This window comes from Manis javanica, chromosome 6 (assembly GCF_040802235.1).
Source record: "Manis javanica isolate MJ-LG chromosome 6, MJ_LKY, whole genome shotgun sequence".
Lineage (NCBI taxonomy): Eukaryota > Metazoa > Chordata > Mammalia > Pholidota > Manidae > Manis > Manis javanica.
In genome coordinates, this window is record NC_133161.1 from 68,078,401 (window position 1) to 68,100,453 (window position 22,053).

Genomic DNA, 22,053 nt, shown 5'->3' on the forward strand with positions numbered 1-22,053 from the left:
TACTCTTTAAAGACAGGCACTCCCCAATCAGGGTTACTTCTCCCCGCACCTCTGTACTCTAACCCTAGGTGTCCACATACCTTCTGGAAAAAGTAACCCCGAAGTCCTCATCACCACTGAGCTCCGAGTCCCACTTTTTCACATGCGTTTTGGACACATCCACCTGCACACAATGCCATTTCACTCTGTCTCATCTTTTGATTCCTTTTCCACATCCACAACTTTAGCTTAGACCTTCAAGCCTTTGTATCAGAACCAGGCTAGTCCTCAGACCTTAAGAGCATTACAAAATAGCAGCAGCCCAGGCCTCACCTCAGACCTATGGCTTAGGCAGCCATGTTTGCAATAAGCTCCCCAGTGAATCCAATAAAGCAGATATGGGATCCAGGTAGTTCAGCTATCTCAGAAGTTATACTTGTTTCCCAGATTCTGAGCTCATTTTCTATTGCCTCTTTACCATGCACTCTACACCCCACATTCCCCTGCCCTTTTCCTTTGTTTATATCTGCCCCATCAGCTGAAATGCCCTTTCTCCCATCTCCACTTGCCCAAAGCATATGCAGTCTATTCTTTAAGGCCCAGCTCAAATGCCTACCTCTTTAAATGCATGTGATCTCTGTAAGTTCATTCAGAAATAACTTGTCTCTCTACGGGACAAGAGTAGAGGAATACCTGAGCCTCTTATTTCAGTACTCTTTGCTAATCTACAATCCACTTGACCGCAGTAGTAGCCCTGTATCAGGCATTAAGACCAAGTATGAAGATAACCTGCAGGAGGTAATGAGTACTATTATAAAGCTTGAGGGCCTCAGCATCAAGCTGAACACACTGCTAGTCCCACTCTTCTGGTTCTGAGCCTAGTAAGTAGATTTCTGCCTTGTTTCTGTGAGAAAATCCTTACCTTGTGCCTCACTCCTATAACACTGTCAGTAGTTCCTAAGCAAAGTCCACCTTCAGGTAACTTGCCCAGCAGCCTTGAGCTACCTTGCTCTGACCCATGTCCTCATCCCTCCACTCACTCTACATCCATTCTACCCAGGTTTTTGCAAGCTGTGCATGTGCATAGTGTACATACACACACAAGTCAATAAACATTTACCAACTACCCAATGTGTGTCAAAACTCTGTGTAGGATAGTAATGAATCAAATCACTTGTCCCACATGAATACAATACAAATTAACTGTAGATGATTTGGGAATAATGGTTTTGCATTATTATTCATCTCTATGAGTACAAATATTTGAGATCTGTAATTACACAGCAACATTTCCTCAGATGGCTTTAAATTCAACCCATGAATTTATTGGAAGCAAGCTCTTTAGAAGAATTCCTTCTCTTTATATTCCTTGCAGGTCTAACATGTATTACGTGTGCTTGCCCATAATAAATTCTCAACTATTCACTGAATGAATAGATGAATGAACAAATGAATGACTTTTACTTGCCTTTACTGCAGATGGGTGTGAAGTGTGGGGGGCAAGTAGACTCCCGAAGAAATAGTTTTTACTTTATTAAAAAATTTAAAGAATAGATCAGGGCTTGTCTGCCTGACTCCCTTAATTCTACCAAGCCACCTACATAGGTGACTTGGGCTGGTGTGGCATGAAGTCACCACACGGTCCTTGGAGAACCTTGGGGCTCACTTTCACTTTGGCGAAGAACCTATTTTTAAAATGTTAACCACAATGCTGGTTTGTGCTGAGAATAAAAGAGTCCAGCTATCTCTTTATAAAAAAAACTATTTTTCTAAGTGCTGTTTCCAAAAGTAATACACTGAATAATAAGGATACTTTAATATCCATCATATCACTCAATCTGTCACAGTCATTAACATGATGTCAATTAATTAAGGATGGCATTTAAATAAGGAGTTAATGTTTTACTTACTTAGGACTCACAATGATGATGACAAGTATTTTCTGACCGCAGGAATAAAATTGGAACAGCACAATACATACTTATATCAGGCTGTTTTTAAAAAGTCTTTTTCTTAATTTGCTGTGTGAGAATCTTCCCTCTGTTGGCTAACATCAAAGCCTAACTTGGAGCTCCTATATGGGCCTTGCTAAGCTGAACAGGAGTCCATCTGAGATGGATTTCAAAAGAAACGTAAGACTTCTCATCACAGAGCAAGGACACGTTTTCCCCAAATCTTACACTGAGGATCTGCTGTTAAGCAAGCAGTTTCTCTAGAAGAAAGCCCAACAGTCGCTTGCGGTGTTACTGTATCTAGACGCATATATGTATATATACTCTCTCCTGAAGACTGTAATAAAATACCAAAAATGTTTAACTCATCAGTTGATGTGCTACATAAAGAAAAACCCCATAGTGTACATTTTTTTGTTTTAATTTCCAGAGACTGACTTTTAATCCGCTTTGAATCAGTGAACTGATGCAAAGAAAATCTTGTCAACTTTTCATTACATGATAACTTAAAAGGATTTTAAGTTCTTTTGTATAAAACTTTATTAGTCCTATTAAATTTCCTCCAAGGTTTGCACTATTTTATTGACTTTTGCATCTTTCCGAACACCTCCCTAATGTCTAACCTTTAGCCTCTGATTCATCAGAGCACCTTAGAAAATGGCAATGTCGAATTTCACCAAAAAAGGGTCAAAAGTCCTTTGAGGCTTGTGTAATGCCAGAGAATCCTATGAAATCCAGTTGTGGATAAAGATGAAAGTCCTGAGGATTTTCTGTTGGGCATTAAGCCCATGTGGCCTCTTAACATACTTTCCTCCCCTGAAATCACTGAGAGAGAAACAGGTAGCCAGAAGCAGCCAACACAGCTTGACCACAAACAAATTATTTTAATTTCCTTACTTGAGAGTTCAGTAGGCAGGAGATCAGGGAAAGGCAGAGTTTATCAACTATCTAATTTTACCAAAGCATTCTGCCAACATGAAATGTCACATTAACTATACGGAGACCTGCTGATCAAACTGGTCAGCAGAGGATCTGCAAACACCTATTTGTTCATCCTGAAATCTAATCTAGAGTACATATGAGGCTGAAAGCCTGGCTGACCTATAATCCATTTCTCTTTGACTTTGTTCTGTTCAGTGCTTCAGAAGACATTTCTTCCTCTGAGGCATGTAGGTCTCCTTGGGAGGGGCCTTACCTCACTACAGAAAAATCTATGGGTATAAGCATTTTGGTTAATAGATGCTGATAGCCAGGAGGACCGGCATGGAATTTGAATACAATGGGATTATGCTGGAGCCAACTGGGGAAATCAGAAGATAGTGTAGATATTAGATAAGAGGAAAATGTACGGAAATGGAAAAATAGAGATACTTGATTAGGAAAGCAAGTCCAAGGATTTGTATAGCGTGATATTATTTATCATATATATGATGACATATATATTGTATGAAAGAATATATATTAGATGTTAAGAGTGCTCATCTCTGGTGGTAGAAATATAATTTTGTAATTATTTTTGTTTGCCTGTATTTCCTAATTGTATAAAATACATTGATATTATTTATGTTATAAGAGATTATTAAGAATAAAATGTGATGGGCTTCAACAACCTAATTGTTTGGAAAGTAGAACTTAATGATGGTGTTAAGACTATAGATGGCCAAGAAGATAGAAATTAATTCTATTATTACCACTGTCCCCCATGCCACTTCTCCCCAAAGACAAATACCAGAAATGTCCCCTCCGAATTATTTGTTAAGGATGTCATGGGTGGAGCGTTATTATGATGACAGGAGAGTACACAGTATGTTACCACATCGAAACACACTTTATTTCTGAGATCATTTTAAAAGTTATCATCCTTGAATCAGGTTTGGGACAGTGTGCTACCTATGCCCTAATGTCTAGGTGTACTCTATCCTAGGTTTCTGCAGGCTGGAACAGCCTCTAACTTGGTCACTGAGAAGCCTAGGGAATCTCAGCTAAACACAAGAACCATCTTAGGGTAAAGTCCCTGTAAGCCATCCATGAGAATGAGAAGCCTACATTCATTTCTGGTTGAATATCTGGATGTTTAGGATTAAGGCTTGGGCAACCCAGAAAGTGGTCTCCAGGGACATGAACCATACTCTGTCCTGGGCTACATTTTTTTTTTTATGAGCAACTTTTTTACATAGTTACTTGGATAAAGATACAGGCATACTAATCAAATTTGAAAATGACACCAACATATTTTATGAGAAAATCTAAAAAGATCTATCCCTGTTGGAAAGATGTGACTAAATAAGAAAGTGTAAAATACAAACATAACAGCTAAAACTCACCTATACTTAATACATGCCAGACTCCTTTCCAAGTGCTTTACAAACATAAATTTATTTAAACCTAATGATAACCTTATAGGGTAGGCCATGTATGTATCACTTAGATCAACTGTTGTTAGAAACAATGTAGGGTAGAGGTAGAGATGGTAGAAATTTGTATTGACCTGCCTAGGTTAAAACCTGGCAGGCTAATTTCTGTTTGAACTTCGGAAAATGACTTATTCTTGCTGTGCCTCAGGGTTCTCGTCTGTAAAAATTAGAATAACAGTTGATTAATTCAATAAACATTTATCAAATACCTACTATCTGCATATAATGTTAAATATCATTTACTCCCTGACCTTAAGGAACTTGTCATTTCCTAAGGAAGAGAGATATATTCAGCTAAACATAAGTCATTCTTAAGGGCTACAAAGTACTAAATGCTTCACTCATATTTAAAAGATGTAGGCTATTGTTTTGATATTAATTAATATTCTTTATCATACAGAGTCAAAATATTACTGTTTCTAGTTTGCTAAATTTTAAAATATGGGAACAAATGTTTCAATTTCTCAAGTGCCATTTAAGGATATACCACAATGATTATTTTTCCCTCTTTGAACTTTATTTATGCTTAACATTTTCCTATACTAAAATGTCCTTGAATTTTTGAATCAATCCTAATTAATCATAGCATAGAGTACCCTCTTAATATTGTGTTGGATTCCAGTTACACATTTAGGATATTGTTAAATCTATGTTTATAAGTAAAACTAGTCTTTCAAATGTTTTACTAATGAAATTGATTTATTTTCAAATCTAAGAGCCTGTTCTTTGCCCAATATGATTAACTGAGTAATGACTAATTGGTTCTACCAAAACTGATCAAGAAAAAGAGAAAAATAGCACAAATATTAATCATAAATGAGAAAAAGGGCATACCAACAGCAGCAGACATGGCAAATCAAATTGAGATACTTTAAGTTAAAAAATTAAATCATACTAGGATGATTGAAAATTTACTATATATTTCTACTTTCTAGTCACTAATTTTTTTTAATTTACTCAACTGATCTTAAAAATCAGTAAGTGGAATTTTTGTTACACTTGATTTATATAAAGCCCTGTTTTTATAATAAGGTATATTAAGGAGGCCAATTTGCAAATTAACCACTTACAGGGGTTTTATAAGAAATGTTTGACAATTTGGGCTCTGTAAAGAAAATCTTAGTTTGTTCTGAAATTTTGGCAAATGAATAACAAAATTTATGTTCACCATTAGGCAGAACCAGATGAGTGTGCTAATTTGATTCTTAAGTTATGTTCTGAAATATTTTCATTTTTCAAAGGGTCCAAATTCCACACAAACAGGCACATTTATGACTTTAGAGTTATAATCTTGGGAATAACCAAGCTCTTTCCCCAGTCTCATGTTTTGTGAAACATTAAAGTTAGTTGTAATTGTCTTCAAAGTTGTTTCTTCTACAGAAAAAGGCATTCCAAGTGGAAATTTAAAAACTGAAACACAACATTTTTCTGATAATTACTCTCATACCTATTTTGTGAAAGCAAAACTTACGGAAGCAAAGAATAAATTCGTGTGGATTCTCCAAATCCAAATTAAGGGCAAGATTCACTAAGCTTTTCCTAATGCCCAGTTTTCAAGCAAACTTTGTGCTCAGTTTTTCTGAAAAATCATGATTTCCTCAATGCCAATTTTCTTGCGTTCCTATGAAACTTGCACTTAGCAAGGATTTTGACTCATTGCCTTCTTGTTGCCTACTCTCACCAGACATTCCTAGAAAAAAACCAAAACTGGCTGGAGTTTGTGTAGGGTGGGAGAGGACAGCACCACTTCCAAAGTGATTTGTTTAGTTTTAAAAAAAAATCATATAAGGAGTGGGGAAGAGATGAAGAATGATGTTTGCTGAGAAGGAAAAATTGGTATCTCCACAGTGCCAACAGCACAGGTCAGCTTTGTCTAGAAAAGTTTTGAAAAGGGCCTATTGACTGTGAAGTCCCTAACAGAATGTAGTGCTGCCAACTGCACCTCTTGAAGCTAAGCATCCCTGACACAGCCCCGTCACTGCACAGAAACAGGCAGACACACTGACTTAATGACTGGCCAGTGGGGCCCCCACAGGCATGTGATTCCATTGTGCCAGCTCGTGGATAAATGGTGGATCTTATATAACTGTGTCATTATTAGGGCTTTTTCTTTTCTCCCTCAAAGACCTTTTGAATTGTTCAAAGCAAAAGATGAGAGATGACACGTGTTACCCCAAATCACAAAGGTGGTTTGCTAAAATAAACCAGCCTGGTGCCCACAACAACCTTCACTTTCCTTTTTCTCAAATTGAAAGCAGTGTCTCCTGGTTTCAAAAGGGCTGGTTAAAACAAAATACTTAAGTTTGAAACACACCAACAGGCAGATAGGGGTGAAATAATTTCAGTCTTACATGTTGGTTCAGAAAGCAAAAACTGAAAATAAAAAAACCTTATAGTTCAGGCTAATACTGGACTAATATCATTTCCATATTTTTCTCTACCAAAATTGTCTAGGCATATATGGAAATAGTGTACTTTTAGAAGGTAATGTTTATGATAATGTGTTTAAGTGAAAAAAGGCAAATTCAAAATCCTATGCCTCTCCCAGGTACCATATATGGCAGCAAAAAAAGACCACAGGTAGACAGGATGGAAAGTGACATCCTGTTGGTTAGAACAGCAGTACGATGAATGATTGTTTATTTAACTTGAAGCTTTGTTAAAGTATCCTATGATTCTTTTTAAATTAAGTGTCAAAGACAGAGGTCACAAATTGCAGATCCCAAAGCCAAATCTGGCCCTCACTACTTTTAACAAAGTCATTACCATTTAACATTTAGGAGATGGTTGCATAGATATATGAACGTTTAGGTTCCCATGAAAAATTGAAAGTTGACCTCAAACACATGAGCACAAGCAGCCTGAGCTGTGAGGAGACCATCTGGTCTTTATAAATGGGGTGTTTGCTAACCAATTGCCACAGGCTCCCCACTCTCCACTCATTTATACCACCTGCCTAGGGTACCTGCATGTGGGAATACTGCCTGGTGAAGCCAACTAGGTTAAGAAAGTTACCAGGACTCCATGCCTATGAACAAAACTTCTCCTTTCGCTCTTCACATCTTTACCTTTTGGACACTCCTTCAGGGTTTAAATTAGAGAATGCCTATATCTGCTTTCCAAAGTTACATAATCTTTGAGTATACAAAGTGTAATACTAATTTGGCAACTGACTCACTAAACAGAATAGAAAACTAATGATCATAATAGTAACTAAAAAACACTTTGGAGACTGAGTTTTCAAATTAGTCAACTGTTGAGCAAATAAAATGCTTAAAAAACTAAATTTAGGATGAGAAGATCTCAGCATCCTATTCACAAAGATTCTCATGGAAACCAAAACCAAAGTACAGTAATGAGAAGCCAGATATGTATATATATTTCCAGTTGTCTTTCTTCTAGGCCTAGTCTCATGGATATGATTGTGTCTGTGACACGCAGTGCTAAATCAGCCTACTCAAGGAAGGATACCATAGAAGTCTATCATTTCTAGTTCTTAAAATTATTGCTTTGCCACTAATATAGCAAGCCACCATAAGCATAAACATAAAATGACCAAGCATATATGCAGATGCGCACACATAGAGCAGTGTCCAGTACTGGGTATGGCTTTTAGGCCTTTGTTTTTTGTATCAGTGACTCAGGTATCTCACCATGGCCTTTGTAAAGAGACAATTCTTACCTTGTTAATGGTCCCAGGTCGCCTGAGTCTTGGCTTCCAGCTTCACTGGGAGTGCTCACTGATTTCGAGGAGGGAGACATAGGGGTTGGGACTAAATAATGAAAATAACAGGTATCCCATGTTAAAAAATGCAGCGACTGCACTGGGGCAGAGCAGTGTCAGACAAACCAAAACAAATGCGCCCAAATTAAAGTGGTTATATGGCCAGGAGAGATTAAGATGGGAAAAGGATTTAGAAAAAAAAAGGAAAGAAAAGGAAGAAAGTCAAGTGAATTTTTCATACTTTGGAAATTAAAATTTGAAATGAATTTAGACAGAGTTAACTAAGGGATTCTGAGGCCATGTCCACCCTAACAAAGTGAAACGGAGAATCAAAATAGCTATCCAGATGATTCAAGTCAAATACTTCTAAGATAAATGATCCAGATAATTCCAATTCTCCACTTTATTTTGTTAGTATAGATGTGACCTATTAAAAAATAAAATGGGGTGTCTATAAAACTTTAAAAGACTGTGAAGTAAGTTATTCTGGATCATTTTAAATGGTGGAGGAGAATCAGAAAGGTCTGTTGTATGTCTGCACTCCACGGGAAATCTTTTGTCCCTGGAGTAAAAATTGCATTTGCTAGGAGAGACGACATGACAGAGAAAGGGTAAATGTTGAACCTGGTAATTTAAAAACGTCTTCAAAACAAAGTAAAATGCCAGGCTGCTTTATTTTTACATTTAATTAATAGCTTCATCCCACTGTACTTTCTGCTGTGTTTGGGATTGTTTTCCTTTGCCTGCGGCGGCCCTAGAAGACACCACCATGGCACATGAGTAAACTGCCATTCTCAAGACACCAAAGTAAATTCAAAGACTGAGGGGTCAGTGAGAGTTAAAAATCTGAGAGAAAGAATAAAAAAAGAAAAAAGCTAAAGGAAATGCAAATGTATTTTTTTCTCTATCCTGCAGATACAAGCCAAATGTCCTTCAGATAGAAGCTGCAGCGAAAGGCCAAGATGGCTCCAGGCCAGAGGAATTCAACAGGGTTTCAGTATCACATATGCCAAAGAAGCCATATGGGCAGCAAGAAACTTCAATATGTAAGTGTAGATTCCCATTTGGTTTCAATCATGTGCAATTTCCTTCTATTTATTTAATAGAGTAAAGGGTTTAACTACTTTGTCCAAATCCTATAACACAATGGCACATCTGTCAAGAAACTAGGAGTTTTCATGTGGTCCCACAATTAATTCACTGATTACCCTCTGCAATAAGTCAGAGGGTAAGTCATAGAGATGGATGAAAATTGAAAATTGAGTCCACCCATGCCAGGACCTTTGGCAGGGACATAGGGATAGTTCAGAATTTGGTCACAGTGTGGGGATATTTAACTGTTTTTCCCTTAAAGTTTAATTGCTGGCTTTATGTAAGGTAGGAAAGAAAAGGACATGGTGTTTAACTAGTACTCATATTGCAAAATAATTTCAAAGGCTCTTTTGAGGCAAAAAAAAATTGATTTCAAAGTCTAATTTATTTCATATGTCAACTGAGTAGAAAAAATACCGTTAGCTCCTCAAAGGTCCATTGGTCAAATGTCACACATTATGTCTTCCATACCATAAAGAAGTTAAACAAAGTAATCATAATTGTGTTGGGGCTTATTATATCATTGTTAGACATATGATTTACCTACTATAAATTGAGTAGGCATACAAAATGCTTTTTTCATAGTGTTTCAGTTTTGTGTCTATGCAGTAGATTATGTCCAGCAATACTTAATCATTTAGAGGCTTATTATTTATTGCCTTTTTCTTATTTATATTAATATAAACCTGTATCATTATGCTATACATGGAATAATTTTTATTCTTAGTATAAGTAACTATGGAAATAAATGAAATTTTATTTTAATATAAAAGCCAATGATGGAGTTAAAAGAAAACTCCACCTTTAAGAGGAGACCTGATGTTGTATTTATTTAGATGTATTATTTTTAAAGTTTTTTTACTATATTGGACAGCACATAGTTTTATAGACACCCTGGGATCACTCTGAAATGTATGGAAAGCAAACAGATAAAGAAAAATAAAATAATTTATCCCAAGAGAGTTACATAGTTAAGTGACAGAATAAACACAAGTGTAGATCACCTTCAACACAAAGAAAACAAATAGCCCAAACCCTAGTGATAAAACGAGATCATGGACAATTAACCAGGAATGAATGAATTGGAGGGGGGGTATTGCAGTAAAAATGCCAATTAGCAGTGGAACCAAAATATACAATAGAGTCAAGTAAACTTATATTTGTTAATTAGCTGCTAATCTGTCACCATTTTAGGTTTGCCTTCAAATTTCCCACTGAGTATTCTATTTTCATCATGGAATAACTCCACGTCTGTGGTCGTTATGAAATTCATAAGCAGATTCACAGTATTTAGGTTGGCAGAGAGAGGCTGGGATTCAACAATGGAAATGAAGAACAATTTAAGAGGAAAATTCTAACATTTCTTGTATTTCCCATGTGGCAGTTCATTCAACAAGTATAAAATGATCTGATAGTAGCACAGTGGAGAAGGTTGACCATATAAGCAATCAATAAGCTTTGAATTGCTAGCAGTTCTACAACCTGTCCTCCCATCTCCTTCCAGCCCCCTCAATTCCAGAAATAAATACAAATGAACCATTAGCCACAGAATTTCTTTTAAAAAACAAAATTAAAGAAGACATAAAAGAATAGTAAAATCTGGACATGGCATGGTATATCCCACAGAAGCCACATTTAAGAAAATCATACATAACATGAAGTGTTTTAAGTACCTAGAGGGGGCTCAGGCGATATACCAATGCTTTGCAGCAGGGCCTCCGTCTCTCGGCGTTTGCGATCCAAGTCAGAATCATCCTGTACAGGTTCTTTCTTCTGCTGCATATCAGCCTAGAAAAGGAGATGCCAGTAAGAAAAGTTAGTAACAGAACTAAATGTAGGCTCTCCCTGTCTTAACTGGTAATGCATGGCAAATGTAATTCCTGGCCGAAACGGCAAATGCCTGGCAGTCAAGACAGGCAAAAGCCCTAAACAGACATACTAATGTGTATGAAGGATGAAAACACACTATAACTGCTCCATTTAATAATTGCTAACCTAGTGCTTTCTCTTTCAGTTGAAGGCTTTTTCCTGCCTCAATCACATGGTCTAAACATTTCTCTCACTTGGTTTGCAAGAAACCATCACAGCAAAATATTTCTGACTGGGGCATGGATTTTTTAAAAAATTTTGTCTGCTTTTTTAGACCTCCTTGTCCATTCTTAGAAGACATACTGTCAGTTCTTAGTGAGTGTGTGTTTATAATATTCACGTCTCATGTTTGGGGCTATGCAAACAAGGAATTATTGTCATCTGGCTAAAAAATAAAATTAGTTATAAAAATCTGTAATGTAAAATGCACTATTTGTGTCAGCAATCTAAGTTTACCATGGTTTAAAATAAACCATACTAAAGTGTTTATTAAGGCACATGAGCAATATTGATGTAAGTATTGTTACTTAATTCTGATTTTCATAGGCTTCCCTTAGACATATTAACTCAAAGGAGAAAAGTATCGTGTAGAAAAATACAGAACAAAAAAATCATTTAGCAGAAGTTCTTTTTCCCAATTCTGTCAAAAAGACACATCCTGTGTGAACTCTCATAGTCAGATTCTACACTGTTTGTGTCTTTTACAGGCCAGTGACAAGTCAAAATACAAGTTAAAGGTCAGTGGTGGGGTTGTGGAGGATTTAAAGGTTCAGGTCTCTTCTGTTGAATAACAAAGTACTTAAGACGAGGCATTTGCCCACATCTGAAACATGGTAACATCCTATTTGATGTGCAGCTACCTCACAACAAAGTTTCGTGAGTTTACAGGAGTGGAGTTATCTTAAAGCTTGTCTAAACCCAGTTATCAGATACACCTTCCTCCCCAGGGGCAGGCTGGGCACCCTAACAGGCACATTACCTCCCTCAGGATCTCGAGCACATTTCAAAGCAGTGAAGCATAATGTATGTCATTGCATCTAAAGCAGAAAAAGTTCATGCCACTTCTGACTTAATCCCAGATGATAACTAGCCGCTATTAGTCGCAAACATATCTCTGGCATTGATCAGGGTTTACCTCTTCCATCACTACTGTCCCTGGTTTAACATGCTCTCAGATTTTTGAAGTCTATCTGTCATTAGAGGGAAAACTGCACAGTGTTGGTCAATAAGAGCTAATGAGTACTAGTGGATTTCAGGTACTCTCATATAACCCAAAATTGTGAAATGGTAGTTTAATCTCAGCAGCAGAATCAAAGTTCACATTCTTTTCCAATTTTAACATTTACTTATATTTTTATATGTATGCAATTTATTTGTTTGTTTTACCAAAATAAATTTTTATTATTTACTTTACTTCTAACATATTCTTACACTTTTTTCAATTTCTATATCAACAGTCATTTACCATAAAGTTAAAAGAAGAGGGGGAGAGGAAAAAGTTAATTTAAAAGAAGGGTGGGGAGGATAAAGCAAAAAATGAAAGAAAAGGGAATTATCAGAGCAGCTACTAAAATACAAATGAAAAAACTAAGATAAGCAAAATTAGTTTTAGGAAGCTCATGTAGAATAACACGGTTTTACAGTGAAGAGTTAAGCCATAACTGAACTGTCTGCTTTACTAAGCAGATAGATATATGTTTATTTTTTTCCCTACTCTATCCTCACATCTAGATCACAGCCTCACCCATAGTAGATGCTCAGTAAAAAATGTGTTGAATGAATGAATATTGGCCTTAGTTAAGTGTTATTCTATAGCTATAGAATCTCAGAATTATACATCATTCAGGCTGATTTCCACCAACTGTGCCCCATTCAGGAAGTCCCTTTACAACACTACTGTTAGAAGGAGTAATCTGAAGTACCAGTGACACATTGTCCATAACAATGTCATTTCTATTTTCTAGCAACAAAAAAGAATCTTTAACCTTTCCTCATTTTTCAACAAAACTTACTGAAAAGACAACCAACTGCCAGTGGTAATGAAACCAAGAAGTTCTAATGGAGCTTAAGCAGAGTGAACAGAAGACCTGCCTAATCTTTTCCTTTCCAATAACCTTAAGGCATATTATCTGTAACTTTCTGTCATGTATGTCCTATGCAGAAAGGCACAGAGATTTTTTTTTTAATTTATTCTTACTTCACTCATTAGGTATTCAAGAAATATACTAGAGGGTAAATAACATGTCAGTATGCATAACCACACACTGTGCAGGAACAGTACACCCAAACTCCACTGCCAGGATTTCAGCACCACAGTACAGGGTATGTCTACAACTCATTCTCTGCTTTCTACCTTTTCTAATTCTTAAGGAAACAGGCAATATGATGACATATATTCATAAGGATAAATGTTCATCTAGATGTAACAGCAGCTTAGAAAATTTATGAATGCTCAAAGTTGATCATGAAAACTGCAGATAAATTAGGTTAAGTGGGGCTTAGTGGAAATAAAGACAGTTCCTATCTGCTACCAACTAGGATCTTAAACTAAACAGTGGGTTACTTTACCCAAGACAGTTAAACCAAGTACACTTTGGAAAAGTGATTTTTCCCATGTAATTACTACTGAATCCTAATACATTTTAATGGCTCAATAAGGAGTTATTTCACAGTACTAGTTATTAAGAATGTGCTAGGTGTCTTTCCCAGCAAACGATTTTTCTGTTTGTTAAGATTAATCACATCGGAGATCCTGAGAGGATAATCAAAGAAAGCAAATTGGTCAGCTGAGAATTGTCACCCACTTTTCCAAGAGAGCTCCACAGTTATTAGAGGAACGAGGAAGGACAGGCCAGGAAACCTCTGTCTAGCCTGCCTTGCAGCAGTTCGGCAGATGGCCAAGGACAGGACAAAACCTCAGGGTGGCCCCATTAAGCATACCTCATCACATAAAAGCCAATTTTTCATGAAATTGGGTCTGAGTCTCAAATGGTGACCACTCTATTTATTTTAAAATCAGATTTCATCCATAATACCACAGCCATGAAGCAGTTGACATCCAAAAGAGCTGAGAGTGGTAATTTTATAGAATGTACATGGTTTTCTGGATTCTGCGCAGACAATCAATCTGGGTGGTCCTAATTCACAAGTTTTCAGTCAGGGGGGAAAAAACAGTCGCTCCAATTAGCATTGCAGAGCATGTTGTTTCTTTTTTATTCTAAATTTGTTTTATTTAAAACATAAGCCTAAATAAAGTTAAAATCAAACCTATAAATTTAAGGCTATTTCTAACTCTCTACCAACAGCACAAAATCTAGAAAATCTTAAACTCAGCTGCCAATTAAAGTGGCCAGTTGATTGGAGCATCCCATAGACTCAGGATCAGCATCTTCCAAGGAAATTTGCAGAAAAAGAATTCCAGATGTGTGAAAAGGATGTCTTGGCCAGCATCTCAGACCTTCTCTAACTAGCCTGTATTCACTCATTCACTCATTCATTCATTCATTCATTCATTTAATATTCCCTTTTTGAGGGCCTCTTGTAGACACTGACTTGATGAAAAATATCCAGCTATGTCCTCAAAAACTTGAACTCTCTTAGGAGAGAAAGACAGTGAAGAGGCAAGGATAATGCTCTGTGCTATGGTTTGATAAGGGCATCAAGGAGGGATGCAGATTAACCAAGTCACGGGTAGAGAAAGTTATCAAAGAAGGCTTTCTAGAAGTGATATTAGACATGAGAACCGAGACACATGTGGCTAACAGTTAGGTGAAGGAAGACAGCGAGAAGCAGAACAGTCAAGGCAGAGCAGGAGAATGTGCACAGACTTCCTGTCAAGAGAGAGGGTGGCCCATGGCTGATGTGTGAGTAGATGAGTCTGACTGGAATGTGGACGTAGGGAGAGAGGAAGTGGGCGAGTAGAGGGTTGTGTCTACCCAGGATGTGAGGAGCACTCTAAGCTGGGGAGGGGGTATTGAAAGAATGACCCCAGGTTTCTGATTTGGACAAGTGGCTGGAAGGGGGAGATAAAGGGGAACCGGCTTGAAGGCTTACACTTCCTCATTTGAAAAAGAAGGATCAGATAGATGACTTCCAGGCTTCTTTCAGCTACAAAATGCCATAAAATCCCAGGAAGAGAAGGGCCTGGAATTGTAAGACCCTTCAAATAATGGGGCACTTTGGAAAATGACCTCACGAGCACTGATCCTGACAAATACATGCAGCTGTTCTCCAGCGCTGCCTTCTCCTACTCTGGTAGCCAATCTCAGGAGCAGAGTAACAGCTATTTCTCACTGATCAGTTCCTCTGTGCCTTTCATTGCTCTAACTGTATCTCCTTGGATTGTCACAGAACTCACTGAGGAAGGCACCACCTTTCTCCATTTTACAGAAGGGAAAACAGGTTCAGAGGGGTCCCATCCTTGTTCAAGGTTATTCTGTGAAGGGCGGAGCCAGATTTCCCAGCCACGTTCAACTAGAAAGCCCCTGTGCATAACCTCTGTGCATACCTGCCTTCTGCCTTACAGCACTGGCTGCTCAGATGAACCAAGTCATCACAGTCTACACAAGGTGCTTGTATTGAACAGAGGGAAGACCTTCTGTTGGGAGATGGTTGCTGAGGGACAGGATTCAAAAAGGGACAGGACAGACTTTACAGATGGTATAGCCCAGTAGATTCCACAATCTGGCCCCATTTAGGTCTTTTAAATAAAAAACTCTTGATATGGGAGACTAGGACTCTACTGTCATGGGAGTCCAGGGACCAAGGTCAGCATATCACAGGCTTGAGCCGCCCTGTCAGTTTAGAAATGAGGAAACTAAGACAATGTGACTTTAACCCCAGAACTGGGTAGAGGCCCGGGGATGTCTAGAGCCCAGGTGTACTACATTCCCCACCACCTGTCACCTCTGATCTCCCAGGGCTCTCTGCCTGTCATGTAACAAGCCAAATCTCCATCAGGCAAAGCTGCCTGGTGTAGAAACAAAAAGGGTGGCCTGTTTCAATCAGTCATGTTTGCCTGTAATTTCCCCCCAAATGTGTAAAATGACAAACACAAAGCAGACAGCATAATTTGGAACCAGATTTCCCATATCACATCACATTTTGTGGTAATTCCATGAAACTCAAGTTGGATATTAGACTGTCAGTTTAAAAGGAAACCAGTTATTAGTAAAGGATAACAGGTGCTTTAAAACTACAGTAAGTGTTGACATTTGAAGGAAAGGAAGCATAATGACTGAATGCTTTTTTTGGCTTCACATGGAAATGAATAGCCATTCCTTGTCAATTCTCACCTCTACTTCACTCAAAGACTGCATATATAACAGCAAAGATCTTCCAGGGAAAAACATTATGCACACTGTCAAGGACAAATAAACTACAGCATCAATCAAAGCGTAATAGAATGGAGAGATGTGAGATGCCAGGAAGCTAAAATGCAACTGCAATTATGTTTTACTTTGTTGGAAAATAATTGTTACATGTTACCTTGGTCTCCTGGCCTTATCATCTGAACCAACACTTATTTAGATTGCAAGGCATTAAAATACATTCCCTTTTTCCTTAAAGAAAACTCTAAGTAGGGAAGAAGCTCTGGTTTCTATACACACAAGCGTATCACACTTGTGTGATAACACTATACAAAGTTTCCTTCTTATAAAACTAATCAAAAATATCTTTGGTGTCCTGTTTTTGTACAAGATGGGGGCTATTTCTATAATGCCACAACAAACTGGAGAATTAAAAATAAATATTTGTTGGAGTGAAGTAGTAGAAGAAAACATGATGTGACAGCAAGGCATTGAACTGGGAACCAAAAGTCCTGGATCCTGGGTCTGACCAGGCAGAACAGCTACTTTTCACCTTCAGGTTTCTGTTGCTTTGCTGGCATAGAAAGGGGTTTCAAAGAAAGGTCTCTAAAATCTTTTCTCTCAATTTAATATCTCATAATTCTATGTCCATGGAGCAGAGTTTATTATACTCTCTACCCTCTTACAAAGGAGGGAAATGCAGCTTTCACTTTACAAGATTCTTAATTACCCCCCAAAATATATACTACTTAGGATTATCTAGGGTACTAGTTATATATTACCTAGGATTCTTAATTATCCCCAAAGATCCATACTACTTAGGAAAACATGGAAATTCATTGGCATCATTTTCTATTTTTCTCCTAAAATGTTCTGGCTAGTAGTTTTTGAAAAACTTTTTATTAAAACTAATACTCACTAAGCACTATGTATAGCCTAGGTACTACTAAGTGCTGTAAAAAATTAACTCTTTTTAAATTCTTCATACCCCCACAAAATAAATATATTACTTTCCCATATTAAGAATAGGAAACCGAGATACAAAAGGTTAAGGATTTTCTAACAACTGAGATAATATAGGCCACTTTCAGAGTTCTATTTAACTTGGGGGTGAACATGGGGCTTGGGGACCTCCAGAACAAATGCTATCTACCATTTAGGTGGTGCCTGACCAGCAAATAGCGATGGCAAAACTTCATTACTCTGAGTGTGTATATATTCACTCATTTTATTGAGGTACTATAAAAGGATTCTTTAAAAGGGTCCTCTTTATCTAGTTGACCAGCCTTCAGAATCAAACGATTTTCTTTTCCCCACAACACCCCAACACCCATTATTTACCTCTTTCTTTTTCCTCTCCTCTTCCTTCCGTTTCTTCTCTTCTCTTATCTGTGCTAAGCGTTGCTTTTTGCGCTCCAGCTCAGCTTTTAAGTCACTTTTGTCAGACATGTTGGTTTCCTTGGAGGAAAAGAAAAAAAAATGTGAATATGTAAAAATAGCTTTTCTGTATTACCATTGCAAAACTCATTCAAAAGGAAATCCAGTTTGAAAATGTGGCTTTTTGGCAATAAAAGGTTGTATTACTTAGCTCTTGACAAAGAATCAAAGAACCAAATTAAGCTAGGTCTGGTCTCTAAACTATTTCCCTTTTATATTTGAAAGTACAATGTTATAGTCTATTCCGGCCTGAAGAATAAAGTAACTTACTTTAGAATAAGCAACACATTTTCTGGGCAAGTTTCTTAACAAATAAACAAAGCATAAATAAATAAGAGAATCAAAAAAGAACCTTCACCATGACTTCCAATTCAGATGATAATGGACCAATTCATCCTCACACCGAGAAAAGAAAATAGGCTGTCATAAACCCTTAGAGACATGCCCTGCTCAAATTTCTACGGACTAAATAAACATTCTTCCACTGAGGCTGGGCACATGGAGATTTCATTTTGCCTAACATTATATGCATCAGCGGAGACAGCCAGTGAGTACCTAACACGTTAATCTTCCTTTTCTATAAAACTCCTCCTGAACTGTCACAATTAATTTCATCTCCAGTATAACCCTATTTCTACAAAACTTTCATTTGCATACTGAATGCAGTATTGCTTACCCTGGCTCTATCCCTTTCCAAAGCCGAAGAGGTTTGTGAACACATGAAATAGGAGATAACACCAAGGCAAGTTCTTGGGAAAATTTATATGAACAAGACTTAATTTTCATGTTAAAGGTGATGGTAATGTCGGTGGTAATGACGCCAGAAATTTTTTCAAATAAAAAGAGTTTGGAGAAGACTCACCAATTACCATTGGTTATATTTGTCTCTTTGGTGCTCCCAGCTGGAAACTAAGAAAATGGGAACGCTGAGAAATGAAGAACTCCCTCTGACCCAAATTGCTAAAATGAAGCTAAAAAAAAAAAAAAAAGAACCCTAATTGTCATGAGTATTCATTTACATATTATTTGTATAACACTCTGATGAATATATAATGTATCCCTAAGTGGATGATGGAGCCAATGGAAGGCAAAAAAGAACCAAAGAATACAAAGCAACAGAAAACCCTCCAACTTCCTGTCCTTGTCTGTGGAAAGTCCTCAAGAGCCTGCAGTCACCCTAAAGACACACTGCCGGATGAATACAACAGCTGGGATGTGTACTCTGTTACTACTGTACTTATTTCTGCTCACGGTGTAATGTCAAAGATTTGCAAAATAATAACAATAATAATCACAATAATCAATCTCTGCTGTTCATGACCACATGCTGTCTTCATTTTTCAACAAATATTTCTAAATGTTTAATCTGTGCTAGGCATTCTATAATCATCAGAGAACAAGAATAAGCAAAACCAGATTCTTTCTTTCGGGAGTGCATAACTCAACTTTACGGGCATGTAGTATGGCTGGTGATGTCCTCCAAGATATTGGCTTATTGATTACTGAGTGCCACACACTTTACATTTATTGTCATATTTAATCAAAACAATCCAAGGAGACCAGTATTATTAATAATGCCCTTTTTGCAATTCAGATAAAGGAGGCTCGGCAAGACCTCAAGCTACAAAGTCAATATATGACAGAAACTAAATTCAAGTGTGTCATGCTCTAAACTATACACTCTGTGGATCCCAATGTGCACGTTCAGAGGGAATACAAAGCAAAAGAATATTCAACATATGATGGAGTGGGCGAGGGTGAGCTTTGAGGAAGAGGTGGAATTTGAACTGGATAGTAAATGAGGTCATTTGAACTAGCAAAGGAAGGAAAGACACACATATGCAAAGACCTGTGGAGTGGGAAGCAGCAGGCAAGTGTAAGAGATGCAGATGAATCCATGTCAAGAAATATAAACTTTAGTCAGTAAGAATGGATATGGAGAGGCAAGTGATGAAACCTTGGGAAACATAAAAGTAAGCTCCATTTAATGTAATGAGGGATGGGAAATCACACCAGCTTTTTGAAAGGGAAAGTGACAAAATGCAAACAGAATTTGCTTAAGCCTATTTTTATCCCTGGCTGGGAAACAGACAGGAGTAGAAAGGAGAAATAAGGCAACCTTCTCCAGGGATTGATGCCAACGTCCACCAGGACTGAGGGCACCTGCCCTGGGATGGGACGTGAACGTAGAGACCGAATGCAAGGAAGGTGGCCTCACGAAAGCACAGTCAAGACAGAAGAAATCACTCTTGGTAGCCTTGATATGTGGAAGCAAAAGAGAAACACTCAGTGACAACTGACTTCAGGAGCACAAAGAAGGTGGCGGTGAAGTTGGAAAGAGAAGGCAATAAAGGAAATGATGGAAATGTCCAGCGTGTCTTAAACTGGGTGTCAGTGACACTTCTGGGCAGAAAGAATGCATGGATGCCATATACAGATGGGGTGAGAAGCTGGTGCTGTGGAACAGAGGTCAGAGTTGTCCACTTAAAAAGGACTATATAACCCGGAGTCCCAAGTTCAAAGTCCTGCAGGAGCCAGGCAGGTAACTTGAGGATGCAAAGCAGTGAGGGAGGCCAGCCAAAGGAGGCTGCGCTACCCAGCTACTACTGATGGCTGATATGGAAGAAGATGGGCCCAAGCAGCGAGTTCTTCTGATTTCTTTTTTTCAAGAGAAGCAACAGAACTGTCAAAAGTCAAGTTTATCACCAAAACACTGTTTGCCAATAATTTTCAATACCACTGGGCAAAAACCGTGGCAGTAGAAAATTAGAACCTTATTCCAGAAGCCACCTGAGCAGTTACATATATTCTTCCTTTCCCAGTATGGGCCAATCTGATGTACGGTTTTGACATTTTTCTGCTGTCAAAAATGATACGTCCGATCAGAAAAATTGTTGTTAAAGCAATAGTTGTTTCATTCTAGGCTGAGAGCAGCCAGCGGAAACTGCTTAGAAAACAGTTTCCCTCTCCTCCACATTTCCCCAATTTTATCTACCTCTCTCCAGTCCATTAAGAGTCTGGTACAATTTCAACTATACAGTATGGGCCTTAAGGAGCAAACCATGTAATAAGAAGGTCCTGCATTTGTTGTGATTTTCTTGCAAAGAACATCTTTCCCAAGTGGTGTATTCTCAGCACATTTTCAAAGGGCAAACTTCTTCTTAAAACTGATAAATATGCTGACAACGTTGGTCATTTAAGATGGTGTTACCAGTCATAGAGCCAATATTTTTAAAATAAGCAACAAAAATAACTCCAAGGGAACATTAAAATAATATACATATTAAGTCATGATGTTTCAAATAACACTTCACTTTGTAAAGGTAGTAGAGCCACAATGGTAAAGGCCAGCTATCAAGTGCCTTCCACTTACTGAAATTTTGGATTTACTCCAAAACAGACACTTTATACCAACACCTAGGAGAATAAGAAGTCTCAAGAGAATGTCTCACAAAGGGTTTGGAAAGTACACGTTACAGTAAATGAATGGGCCTTCATACTTAGTGAAATGGCTTAAATGGTGGCATTAAATGCAGTGTCAGCACTGAACTCCACAGGCTTTTCTGGAGAGCTTGCCAGTCTGACTTACTAAATCTCCCTGTACATCAAACAAAGCACATTGAGCAGCAAAGTGAGGGACTTGGGTTGCAGAGCTCCCTGTGGCTGATGCACGTCGTTGCAAAGGCAGTTCTCATGCTCTCAGTTTAAGAAAATAAGAGTCAGATCAACTCACTAATAATTATTGCTCACTTACTTCATACACACCAAAAACTGGTCTATTTTATTTACAAGTGGCAAGGGGTCAAGTAAATAAATCAAGCCCACCTCTGGGTATAAGTTGTCTCCCTGTCTGATCACCAGCCTACTCTGCTGCTCACCTGGCAACCACAGCTCAACTCTATCATGGCTTAGGAACAAATATAGCTCAGCCTCACCCGGTTCCATCCGTTCTAGGGCCAGCTGATGCACTTCTGTGATACCTGCTCAACTCTTCTCAGGGCAGTCTCATATTCTGAATTTGCTTTCCAGTGGTGACATTCGCCTTGCCCACACTCTCTTAAAGTCTACTTCCAGTTGCCCAATTCTTGCTTCCGACCTCATCCTACCTCTGCATCTTAGTTCTTGTTAACCTGCAAATTCTGCAGCTTTACTATCACTGAGGACAACCCCATTGCACCTCTTCTTCTATCCTTGTCCTCCAAATCACCCCCACCTAACAAAAGACACCCAGAAGTTTAAATCAGCTACTCCATATACTCTGGACTCCATATACCAAC

At 38.0% G+C, this 22,053-nt stretch overlaps 1 protein-coding gene across 8 annotated transcripts in view; it reads right to left on the minus strand.

Annotated features, from left to right (window-relative positions):
• Positions 1-22,053, minus strand: part of DYNC1I1 (dynein cytoplasmic 1 intermediate chain 1) — a 291,719-nt gene that overhangs the window by 245,516 nt on the left and 24,150 nt on the right. For 2 of the 8 annotated variants that reach the window (XM_017673345.3, XM_037019887.2), the window contains exons 1-4: positions 18,129-18,225; positions 17,681-17,797; positions 10,835-10,949; positions 8,028-8,169 (exon numbers count right to left, since the gene is read on the minus strand). In XM_017673345.3, coding sequence (XP_017528834.2) covers positions 8,028-8,169; positions 10,835-10,949; positions 17,681-17,797; positions 18,129-18,137 — 383 coding nt within the window. In that variant the 5' untranslated portion in view covers positions 18,138-18,225. Of the gene's footprint in view, positions 1-8,027; positions 8,170-10,834; positions 10,950-17,680; positions 17,798-18,128; positions 18,257-18,638; positions 18,748-22,053 lie in introns of those variants that run through there. The other 6 variants (XM_017673346.3, XM_017673344.3, XM_073238805.1 and 3 more) reach the window with 5 other exon arrangements.